The sequence below is a fragment of the Adiantum capillus-veneris genome, chromosome 4 (genome assembly GCF_014529385.1).
Source record: "Adiantum capillus-veneris isolate H3 chromosome 4, ASM1452938v2, whole genome shotgun sequence".
In the NCBI taxonomy this organism is placed as follows: domain Eukaryota; kingdom Viridiplantae; phylum Streptophyta; class Polypodiopsida; order Polypodiales; family Pteridaceae; genus Adiantum; species Adiantum capillus-veneris.
The window spans coordinates 59,629,535-59,642,155 of NC_140934.1; the positions used below are offsets into that span (position 1 = coordinate 59,629,535).

A 12,621-nucleotide genomic window follows, 5' to 3' on the forward strand; every position below is an offset into this window, starting at 1 on the left:
ATCCTCTGATTTTGCCAAGATTTCAGCAGCATAACAACATAAATGGCTCAAAAGACCAAAAAACCAACCATCACAACTTGGAAAAATTTTGACAGAGTTTCCCCGGAAGTAGAGCAGTGTGAATCCAAAATATAGACTGTATACGTATGCATAAACTGTCAACAATAGAACCCGAGCATCAAGTAGGAACCACTAGTACATAGCCTATGGCGAGGTCACGTAAAGGGTGCTCCAACTACCTGTATCACCAAAAGGATCTCCACATTTGAGAATCCCCCAGCTCAATAAAACCTCACACTATCGACCCTCACACGAAGGCTAATGCAAATCGCGTATAGTCAAGTCTCAGAAATGACTATCTTCCAGACCAAGTCTCAGAAATGGCTAGGATTGCCAAATAAAACCAAATATGGCTCCACAAAGGCGTACAATGGCAGTTTCCACAAGTAACGTACGATACCAACAGACAATGCGCTCAAACAGGCGCCAACTGATGCATACCCACAACAACTATAAGTGACACCACTGCAGTGTATCACTGTACTCCAGCTACCTGTACCTATGTAAATCACCTGTACCTGTACCTGTACCTGTCCCTGTAACCTGTAACCTGTAGTCTGCAACCTGTAATCTCGAATCTCGAAGCTCGAAGCAAAAGGTACTCGAAGAAGATCCTCCGTGGGGGCGCCAAAAGAATGTGAGCAGGATGGAAACACACAGAACGCCTCTATACCGACCCGACACACACTCTTGGAAAGATACACACACACACACTATGGGGCACCACTCGGCTTACACGACCCGCCTGGCCGAGACAGGGAACACACCGATGGAATGGGAGGAGAGAGACTATCCTTTTACCCACTCCACACAGAGAGACACTCACACACACACACCCAAAAACCTCAGCTCAAAAGAGGAGAATTTTTGATGTTTAGGTACAAATGAGCTTGGGCCAACACCAATGGGACAAATAGTTTACACAGTATTTGAGAAATACACCAGATACAACCACAAAGTTAAGCAGAGGCTTCAGTCACAGGAGAAGATAACACAGAAAAACAGCAGAAAAAGAGTGAGGAATTTGGCAAAATGGACAGCGCCATCGCGTCCGGAACGGCCCAAAACCCCAGTCTACAATGTCAAAGTGCTCAAATCCGACCTCGGATGAGCAGTTTACGGCCAAAACAAGCTCCAAAAACCCCAAAAACACAGTTGCGGCTGTTCCTCCTCTCTTCTCCACGTTTTTTCTGGTCTTCTCTTCTTTTTTTCAGTTCCCACACTTAGCTTTTTTACTTGGGCACCCTTGGCCTTTTAGATGACCTCAAACGGACCCCGAACATGCCAAAAACTGACCTCGTAGTGCATAGTTATCACCTTTTTGCATCATCCGCACACCTGGCACTCAGCTTTTTCCAATAATGCGTCTCGCAACCACATGAAGTGGCCCCAAAAGATGGTCCTCATGATGACATTTCTGCATAATTATCACAAGAAAACATCCACGTTGTGTGCGTACTCATCCACGTGCAAATATTGACCCCGTTCGACCTCCTGATGCCACTAGATGCCATCTGACGCACCTGCTTACCTCATGTCGTCGGCCCGCGGATAGCTTCCTCGAGAAGTTTTACGCGCTACCAACTCCTCATTATTATAGAAAAAACACATTGGTACTAGTAATAGTGAAATCGATGCACTATGTACACGCTGTCCTACCTGTACATATGTGGGCCCCACGTAACCACTTGGCTCTGGAAAATGGACAATTCTTTATTCAATGCACCATGTTCCTTGTTCCAAAAAACTCCTGACACCGTGTTCCGGTCAAGCAAACAACTGGATCCATGCAGGATGCCACTGTGGAAAACATTAGTGTATCATCACTCTTGTTTTCGAGGACGAAAATGCTTCTCCAAGGGGGGAGTAATGTCAGGCCAAGGACCACCCTGGAGGTCAAGGATCGGGCCAAGGGCCAACTGCTAATGGATACGGGATCCTAGGGGCAAGGCCTATAAAGGGAGGTTGGGTGGAGGATCGAGGCTTAGGCAGTCCAAGGGGCTTCACAACATGGGTGTCCAGTGACACTATCCCCATCACAACGTAATAGGTCGTAAAATCACTGCACGGTGTAGCATACGCACAAAAACAAGCGCCAATAAGTGTGCAAGCATAACATATCACAAAAGTACTAAACTTAACAACCTATGGAGAGTCTACACTCTCAACAGAGCACAAGCACTCTCAAAGTGCTAATCATGCATAAAAACCTATGCATACAACTCCCACTGGAATTGAAATCACTCGTATAAGGCTTGTAAACACTTCGACAACAAATCTGTAAGCTGTCATACGAACCTGTGACTGTCTCTGTGCGTGTAATGCTGGATCTGTGAACTGTCTTTGAGAAGCCGTCAATAGCTATGCATATGCAATACGGCATAAAACATACATCATGGCCAAGAACATATATGGCAATCAAAAACTGCTCTAAAAAAACGCATAGAATTGCTACTCATGGCAAGTTGTAACTCCGCCTGTACCTGCTGCTGACAATCTCTCTCTTTCTCGCTCTCTATGATGCATGACTGTGTGCCTGTGAGAATCTGGAGTCGATGCCGCATCGTCGCCGATGCGATGCTAGGTGTCACTCCTCTATAAAAGAGGCACCTCGCTCGAGTATGTCGATGATGTAACCAACGCTAAAGGAGAGCCGATGTGCTCTCTCTCACATGCTAAGCCGAAATTGAGAAAAAAGGATGTCGAATGTGAGAGTGAGCAGCGGAAAGAGTGTGAGCCACGCGTGCCGAAAATCTCAGGTTGGCACTGCACCTACCCCTCCCCCCCAAATGTGAGCGTGCTCTACGCATCGAAGCTCTCCATTGAAGCTAGAGAATCAGCCCTTGTGGTGCATGTGGAGTCTTGGAGCTCCCATCACCTAGAACAAGGTTTCTCTTTATCATAGGCTACTGTGGGGGAAGATTCATCGCGAAAAAGTAGAAGGAAACTCTCTTTCTTTCACACCTAGCTGCTGCAAATTCTCTGTTTTCAGCCCTTAATCACCTCCATTAGGGTGAATTTCAGCAAAGCACTCATAGAATCTAGTTCTTCTCTACCTACACTACGCGTACACTAAGTTTGGTGCGATTCCATCACAAAAAAGGTCTCTATTTCGGCATTGGAATGTGCTCAGGTAACATTTTCAAGTTATGTGCGGAAAGTTACAGCAAGCATGTGTGCGTGCATTTTGCGTGTTTCTTTATTGCAGGAATGATTATGCATAAAGGGACACAGTTAGCGGAAGGTAGACTCTCATTTTCAAGAGGTTCCGTTGAGTTTTGTGGAAGATGGACTCTCCTTTTCGAGAGCTTCCCAAAATCTCATAGTAGAGGGAAAATCCTCTTAGTATTCAGAGAGTAGCTTTCGCACTCTCTCAGTCAGAAGCAGAAAAGAAAGAATAGAGGACAGGCTTATGCCCCGTTCTTGTGCTTGTAAAGATTCTCCCTTAGTAATAAAGATAATCTTTTTATGGGGGAGGGAGGGGGGGGGGGGACCAACCCATCTTCTGGTCCCCAATGAAGTGTCAAGCTCTCTCTCTCTCTCTCTCTCTCTCTCTCTCTCTCTCTCTCTCTCTCCACTTCTCTTGAGTATTAGAAGTATAATTAAAAGTCAGTTTACGCTTCCGTATTTTTGTGACACCTTGCCTGGTATACGAAACCCAAGAAGCTGCTCCACATAAACTTCTTTATCCAAACCTCCATTCAGAAACGCACTTTTGACATCCATCTGGAAGATAGACCAACCAAAGTTGGCTACGAGAGCAAACACTGTGCATATGGTAGTCATGCGAGCGGTGGGAGCAAAGGTCTCGTCAAAGTCCACGCCCGGTCGTTGTGTGAAAGCCCGAGCAACAAGTCTCGCCTTGTGTTTGTCGAGGGAACCATTGGCCTTGTAATTTGTCTTGAGAATCCATTTCGTAGAAACCACCTTCCGCTTGTTGGGCCTGGGAAACAAAGTCCACGTTTTATTCAGCTCGATAACGTCCATCTCTGTCTGCATGGCACGCTTCCATGCTGGAGTGCTTCCTCCACCGAGAAAGGCTTAGCTGGTGAAGCTTGAATCTGAGACATGAGGGAAAAGTTCACGAACTCTGCGCCATCATAAACTTGCATGTCCTTGAGGCGTGCGGAACCTCGAGGTTGTCCAGGGTTTGGCAAGTCTGGTAACTTCGTGACGCCAGAGAAAGAAACCATAGAGTAGTGCCAACCAAGAACTAACTTCTCCTTGCGAGGTGGGACCGCCTTCACCCAAGGAGAACCATCATCCACATCAGAATCGGAATCTGACATGGCATGATTGGGTGAAGTAACGGGCTGCGGTGTAGAGGGAACATGAACAGGAACAGGATCAGGTGTAGGAGGTGGACGAGGAGGTAGGTAGGGAAGGTATAGGCTTGGATGTTGCTCCCTCTGTAGATGTGTTGAAGAGCTCCATGAAAGTCACATCACGGCTAACTGTGGTGGTATTGGCGTTAGGATCGTAAAGCCGGTATCCGTCAGACTCTCGTGAATAGCCCAGGAAGGTGAGCTTCTTCGCCTTGAAGTCTAACTTCTAACGCTTCTCCTTTGACACATGGACAAAGGCCGCACACCCAAAAACTTGAAAGTGTGAGACCGAGGGCTTGCGCTCGTAGTAAGCTTGATAAGGAGTCATGTCCTGCAAAGCATGGGTAGGAGAACGGTTTTGGATGTAAACCGTCGTGTTGCACGCCTCTGCCCAGTAAACCCGGGGCAAAGAAGCATGCGCAATCATTGCACGAGCCATCTCCAAACTAGTGCAAAAAACATAAAAGCCCAAAAATGGCTAAAAATGTGTGCACCAAGCCAGGCTCAGAAAATGACTGGCCGGACACGTACTAAAAGTGTCCACCCTAAAAAACGCTACTGAGGGTGCTGAAAACGCTGCTATAATAGAGATTCCAACGTGCCTGTACGCCACCGATCGGTACGGGAGCATCGCAGAGTGTCAGAGGGGGGGGTTCTCGCACTTTTCAACCATCAAGGGCTAAAAACAGAGAAAAAACAGCAAGTAATAAGTACCAAAATGGTGCCAATTGGGTGTAGATACCTATCCAAGGTGTAGATCTGCAAGTGTCTATCGGGACTCGGTAGAAGGGTCTCCCGTGCAAGTCGTGGCCGCTCCCGATCGTACAAGAGACTTAGCGTTTGCAGAAAATGCAGCAACCTCAGAAAACGCAGAAGTGCACAAAAAACGCAGCAAGATCTGAAAAAACAAATCTGTTCAGCAAACGCAACCTGGTTTGAAAAACGCAAGCTGATCTGATGCCATTTGGGGTGCGTTTTTGTTGTTGAAGGAGAGCGCTAGAGAGGTAGGTTGCATATCAGACTGTTCTTGCAAAAAATGCTAGGGCTGAAAAACGTTGATCAACGTTTTTGAGGTTTGCCGCGATGAAAAACCGACAGGAGTGCTAGCCCTAGCCTCAGGAGGAGGAATCGATGTAGATTCTCCGCGTCTTGGCGACCGATACCATGTGAGTGAGCAACGGAAAGAGTGTGAGCCACATGCGCCGAGAGAGAGAGAGAGAGAACACAAGTGCTCTCAATACACAATCTGAATGACTACAAGACCCTAAGCATTCTATTTATAGAATCTTAGGTTGAGGTAGGGCAAAAATGTGTAACTAGTGCAAAAAACATAAAAGCCCAAAAATGGCTAAAAATGTGTGCACCAAGCCAAGCTCAGAAAATGACCGGCCAGACACGTGCTAAAGTGTCCGCCCATGCAATCTACATGATGTGCGATGGGTGGCCGACCCGGGACAATCACTACCCGTACAAAATGGCAAAGCAACGGTGGTGTAACTCTAACATCGAAGGTAAGCCGTGTAAGGCCACCGACGGCGAGGATGCGATGGGATGCTGATGACGAAAAGCCAAATGTCGAAATCCACCGCCGATGCCACAATTCAGAAGGCGAGTCCGTCGATGCTGAGAGTGGAGACGTGTGTGTATCCGAAAGCACACCTCTACTCTCTCTCTTGCTATCAAATCTGATGCCGGGAGAGAGGAGCCAGTATGTATGTGTGTGTTTTCACACACTCTGCTTCTTCAAAACAGTGTACGCACACACACCCTTGCCAAATTTGAAACGCTGCCCTGCTCTTTATCTTGCGCTATTGTCCAAACTCACCAACTGTGCACTGCAGCGCTACTTTAAGGAGTTTCCAGCCCTGCTATGTGTCTTTTTAATTTACGCTACCAAGAAGTTTTACAAAACAAAAAACCCCAGCGCTACTTGCCCTCTTTAGCGATGCTTGCAGAAGCACTTGCTGCTTGCTTGATTTGGTTCACCCAAGGCTTCATCCGGTCCAGAAGCTTAACTACCTCACACCTTAGCTTGAAGTTGGGAGCAATGCACGTGCACCAAAATGGGGAAGATGGCAACTGAAGCTCTAATACGACTTGTGAGATGGTGTGCCTCTTGCGAGTGCACGTGCAGGTAAGGGGGAGATGCAGGAGAGCACAGAGTTGGGTTGAGCACAATGAGGATAAGCTCACACCTCCTTATTCTCTTCTATAAGTATATATGAATAAGGTTAGGGTTGGTGATGGATCCAACCAGTTTAGATGCTACTTCCCTTCTTTTCCTTTTACCACATGCATATATTCCCCTAAAACAACTATATGTTCCACTTCTTTCCTTGTGCCAAAACTGCCCTCCACATGTGAAACTTGCATCCGACAGCAGCAATGCCTCGCGACGGCAACGACCATCCTCAACCGGCAACACGCCGACGAATGGCACGAAATGGCAACACTGTACAGCACCACAACAACACTCACATACGCGCATGCACACATCAACCAAGAGTCCTGAATAGCCATGGACTGATGGAGCTCCCCAGCTGGTCTTTGTGATGCCCTTAGCCTTCATCCCCCCATATAGATATACCCCAAATACCATTCTCCTTGAATTGCACATGGGATAAAACTACAGCCACGAGGAAACTCCACAATGATTCCCCCGTTTCTGTCACCCAAACTTCTCAAAAAACTCCCTAATTGACTCAAATTGAACCCAAATGGATTGTAAACCCCAGCATAATGGGAGGTGGGACCCACAACACAATTCTCTTCAAGGGCTATGTAAACCTCCGCACAAGTGCCACATTTGGCATACATATATTGACCAAAAACCTTCAACTTTAGGTTAATCTTTCAAGTAAATTTTCTTGATTCTTTCACATTGGAGATGCGAAGCATAACGACACCGTTTTGACACCGGCTGCAAGAGCGGCGGGTCCGGTCCAAGGGCATAGGAGTTGTGGTTTACATTTGAAACTCGGGATGTCTGCATTGAGAGACAGTGTTAGTGTTAAAATTGCATCTCCCAAACCACAAAAGGAGAAAGAGATGGCTTTGATGGAGGAGGTGCCAATAACCAAGACCTTTGTACAAGAAGATAGCATGAACCAGGTAGTTGGCTGCATTGACATAACCTACCATGCTTACGTTATGCCTCATGAGTGCATGGGTACGTGGTTAAGGTGGTGGAGAGAGAAGGCATTTGTGTTATCTGCTCTCTCCTACTGGGATGAAAGATTGGCTACTCTTGCCTTTGTGCTGGCCTTTGTGTATAAGTGTGAGTGGAACCATTGAAGGCCCCTCAGATAGAAGCGTTTGTGCTAACTGCTCTTTCCTACTGCGATAAAAAACCGGCTTGTTTGGTCTCTGCAACCTCCTCTCCCTCCGATAGATTATTTGTGGTTGTCTCTGCCTAGGCAAATCCTTCTGTCATTGCAGCTGCAAGTCGGAACTCTCTGTCCAACACTGATCCTGCTGCTGCAGACTCTGACTCCTATCTTGTGCTACCTGCTATAAGGTTCTGCATTGTGACCAAGAAGGTCTAGCTCTCAGCTGCCTAGCCTGTCTCCGCAATGCCATGGGGCAATGACCCATAGCATGGCATCTTAGACGCTGATAGCTTGAGCGCATAAAGCCGTACAAGAAATCTGGCCTAGTGGGTGCTCAGCCTACAAGCTTGAGCACATAATCACAGCCGCTCTCAGGTTTGCCTCAGGCCACCCAAGAACTTGAGCACATAAACACAGTAGAGACTCTTGTGTTGAACAAGAGGAAGAAGCCCTGCTGGCCGGCTGGCTGTGAATTCAGTAGGCATAAATTTCTGGTCGCTGGAGCAGCAACCCTCACCCGAAAAGGAGTGGCCACATTGCCGACGCCCCTGTAGAAGGTGTGTGGGTGACTGCAGTGGCTGGCTGTGCTTATGTGCTCAGCACATGCTTAGGCCTACCAGTGACCCATCAACTCAAATGAAACAAACTATTGAAATTTCGTAGAGGGAAACTGGCACCTTTACAGAGCGGAACGGTGACTGTAACTGAATGGACGACTCGAGAGGTGTACCGATTTTAACTGGAAAATCTGTCGTCCAGAGTGGTAAGAGTGAAGGTCTTGTCAAAGACAACTACAGGAATCTGAGAGTCCTTTGCATCTGAAGCTACTGTGAACATCAACACAAATCCACTCATGCTTGCCGAATGATGTTGATAGACTGCAGCAACAGGAAAACATTGTTCTATCTATGCATAAAAGTGCAAGAGAGAGAAAGAGAGAGAGAGGAGACTCAAAGTGTCTAGAGAAACAGATGGCATACCTGTGTGCAAGCTCCAAGATGTATAGCCTTCAAGGCCAAACCATAGGTGATTTCATTTCCCCTTGTCAGCTCTTGCGTAACGCCGCATCCCCTCAAGATGTAAGCATAGCCTTCAAGACCAGAGCATAGGTGATTTCATCTGGAGAGACGTCCTCACTGTGCATCTGATGAAAACAGCCCAGAGCTTTCTGGCCCTGCCCCTGTTCGGCATATCCTGCAATCAGTGCGTTCCAAGAATAGACATTCCGGACAGGAAGCTCCTCGAGCACTTTTTCTGCTTTCTGAAGTACACCACACTTGGCATACATGTTGACCAAGGCAAAGCCAATCACTTCTTTCTTCAACAGCCCCTGACTAACAATATCATCATGAATTTTTTGGCCCATATCAGCATCTTGCGTACTGCCACATGCATTTAAGATGAAAGCATAGGTGCTTTCATCTGGAGAGACGCCCTCACTTTGCATCCGCTGAAAACAGCGCAGAGCTTTCTCGCCCTGCCCCTGTTGGGCATACCCTGCAATCAGTGTGTTCCAAGAGATGACATTTCGGGCAGGAAGCTCGTCAAGCACTTTTTGTGCTTTCTGAAGTACACCACATCTGGCATACATGTCGATCAAGGCAGTGCCAAGCACGACATTTTTTTCCAGCAGCCCGTGATTATTAATATCATCGTGAACTCTTTTGCCCATATCAGCATCTTGTGTAATGCCACATGCCTTCAAGATGCAAGCATAGGTGATTGCATCTGGAGAAATGCCCTCGCTTTGCATCCGCTGAAAACAGTCCAGAGCTTCCTGGCCCAGCCCCTGTTCAACATATCCCGTAATCAGTGCACTCCAAGAGACAACATCTCGGGCAGGCAACTCCTGGAGCACTCTTTGTGCTTTCTGTAGTACACCACATTTGGCATACATGTCGACCAAGGCAATGCCAAGCATCACGCGTTTTCTCAACAGCCCCTGACTAACAATATCAACGTGAATTCTTTTGCCCATATCAGCATCTTGCATAATGCCACATGCCTTCAAGATGCAAGCATAGGTGATTGCATCTGGAGAGATTCCCTCACTTCGCATGCGCTGAAAACAGCCCAGAGCTTCCTGGCCCTGCCCCTGTTCGGAATATCCCGCAATTAGTGCACTCCAAGAGACGACATCCCGGACAGGCATCTCCTCAAGCACTTTCTGTGCTTTCTGAAGTTCACGACATTTAGCATACATGTCAACCAAGGCCGTGCCAAGCACAACGTTTTCTTTCAGCAGCCCCTGACTATTAATATCATCATGAATTCGTTTGCCCATATCTGTGTCTTGCATAGTGCCACACGCCTTCAAGATGCAAGCATAGGTGATTGCATCTGGAGAGATGCCCTCGCTTCGCATCCGCTGAAAACAGCCCAAAGCTTCCTGGCCTTGCCCTTGTTCTGCATATCCCGCAATCAGTGCACTCCAAGAAATCACATCCCGGACAGGCAGCTCATCAAGCACTTTCTGTGCTTTCTGAAGTTCTCCACATTTGGCATACATGTTGACCAAGGCATTGCCGAGCAGGACGTTGTTTTCCAACAGCCCCTGACTAACAATATCGTCGTGAATTTTTTTGCCCTTATCAGCATCTTGCATAGTGCCACATGCCTTCAGGATGCAAGCATAGGTGATTGCATCTGGAGAGATGCCCTCGTTTCGCATCTGCTGAAAACAGCCCAGAGCCTCTTGGCCATGCCCTTGTTGGGCGTATCCCGCAATCAGTGCACTCCAAGAGATGACATCCCTGATAGGTAGCTCCTCAAGCACTCGTTGTGCTTTCTGGAGTACACCACACTTGGCGTACATGTCCACCAAGGCAGAGCCAAGCACGACGTTTTCTTTCAACAGCCCTTGACTGACAATATCATCATGAATTCTTTTGCCCATATCAGTGTCTTGCGCTCTGCCACATGCCTTCAAGATGGAAGTGTAGGTGATTGCATTTGGAGAGATGCCCTCTCTTTGCATCTGCTGAAAACAGCCCAGAGCTTCCTGGCCATGCCCCTGTTGAACATATCCTGCAATCAATGCACTCCAAGAGACCACATTCCGGACAGGAAGCTCGTCAAGGACTTGTTGCGCTCTGACAAGTGCACCACACTTGGCATACATACTGACTAATGTGTTGCCTAAGTATGTGTTGTTTTCAAGTAACCCACTATCGCGAATATGAGCATGTATTCTAGTGCCTTGGTACAAATCCTTCTTCTTAGCACAGTCTTTAAGTGAGCTCATTAAAGAAAGGTTCATTCTCTTCCTCTCCATGTTTGCTTGTGTAGCGGATATTGCTGATTTCAGGGCACTGCTCTGTGAACATGAAACCAGCGGTGCCGAATCCAGTGCATGTGCGTGGGCGGCGGGGCGGAGCGCGCACGTGCAAAAACAGAGTTGGAAGAACGGAGTCGGAATGGTCAAAAGACGCATATAGGTATAAATGACAATTTAGAACTAGAAGTCAACTCGGTATATTATGAGTGTCGGAGGCGAAGTGGCAATGACGTTAGAGAGGAGAGAGAGAGAGAGAGAGAGAGAGAGAGAGAGAGACTGTTAGCTTGCTCTCATCTTTCCATGGAACTAAGTGACACGAGGGCGCATGTGGGGGTGGGTAAGGGGATCGATGATGGAGGAGGGTTGGCAGGGATCCCGAGGTGGGCAAGCCCCCCAAAAAATGGCGGCGCAGGTGAGGAGCTCGGATTGGAACCCATGACCTCATCCTTTTGAGGCTTGAGCTAACCACATCGCCCGTCCACGTGCATGTGAAAGAAATGCCATTTTACATGGTATTATAAACGATAAACCTGAACTGGCTTAGAACTAAATTCGGACAGGCCCCATGTCCGGGTTTAGTTCTTGGCCGGGTTTAGTTTTAACAAGACATCTACGGTGCAGATTTCTCGACGGCCACATATCCCCTCAACCCCCCTCTTAAATGCTCCGTGTCCATGAGGCTTGTCTTTGCATTGCTATCGACAAAGCCTTTTGTACGCAAGCGTTATTTTTATTACAAAGCCTAAAAAAACAACCTAAAAAGCCTAAAATATGTGTACAAGATTTGATAGGCACCACGTCTATATCACTACTTGCAAGCAGGCGGTGCCAACAAGTAGGGGGTACGGGCTGGGTTAAATTCAAAAAACAACGAGAATCAAGGGAGATGCGATCGACGCACGACATGGCAGGTAAACATGAGCAACTATCAGCATGGCAGCCGGTAGAATAGAAGTGTGGACGCAAAGGCTGAGGGTGGCGGTCAAACGAAAAGGGGGTAGGGGGCGTATGTAGAGAAGTAACAAGTGTAAGCTTTTTTTAATTGCATGGGTTGCAAAGGAGAGCGTCTCAGGGCGGTTGCACGAGTGGTTACGTGAGGCCACATAAAGTCAATGCTTGTCCTTTGGTGCGGGTTCGAATTTCCCTCTGTTCATTTTACAAGGTAAGGGTAAGATAGAAATTCCTATGATTCCCTTGAGAGGGAGTAATCTTAGAGATAAATCGAATATAAATAACAACGAGCCAGTAGGGGGTACCAGCTGGGGTAGATTCAAGAAAAAAGGAAAATCTCACTTGATGTGGAGATGGGGTGCGTAGGCTATGGAAGCAGGAGGCGGAAGAGGGGGCATAGACCATGCAAGTAGGAGGCGGAAGAGGCAAGACAAAAGCGTAGGGGGTCATGCAAGCAGGAGGCGGAGGGGAGAGGGACATAGTGAAGTGGCGAACATATTGTTTTTTTTTAAATAGTATGCAAGCACATTACCACATGGCTGCATTGGCAGTTCTAGTGTAGGGTACGAAATTGAAATCCTCGTCGTTTGCATGCGAGTTCAAATCCCTCTTTTGCTGAGAGAAGGGGAATGCTTGTCCTGTGACAGTGACGTTGAGGAGGAATCTTTGGAGGATTCCT

At 47.4% G+C, this 12,621-nt stretch overlaps 1 protein-coding gene across 4 annotated transcripts in view; it reads right to left on the reverse strand.

Moving 5' to 3' along the window:
• The window catches only part of LOC147459255 (pentatricopeptide repeat-containing protein At4g18520, chloroplastic-like), a 55,576-nt gene extending 44,430 nt beyond the window's left edge, over positions 1–11,146 (reverse strand). For 3 of the 4 annotated variants that reach the window (XM_086510549.1, XM_086510548.1, XM_086510547.1), the window contains exon 1: positions 8,695–11,146. In XM_086510549.1, coding sequence (XP_086366675.1) covers positions 8,787–10,988 — 2,202 coding nt within the window. In that variant the 5' untranslated portion in view covers positions 10,989–11,146 and the 3' untranslated portion in view covers positions 8,695–8,786. Of the gene's footprint in view, positions 1–5,627; positions 8,593–8,694 lie in introns of those variants that run through there. The other variant, XM_086510546.1, reaches the window with a different exon arrangement.
• Positions 11,147–12,621: the final 1,475 nt, after the last annotated feature.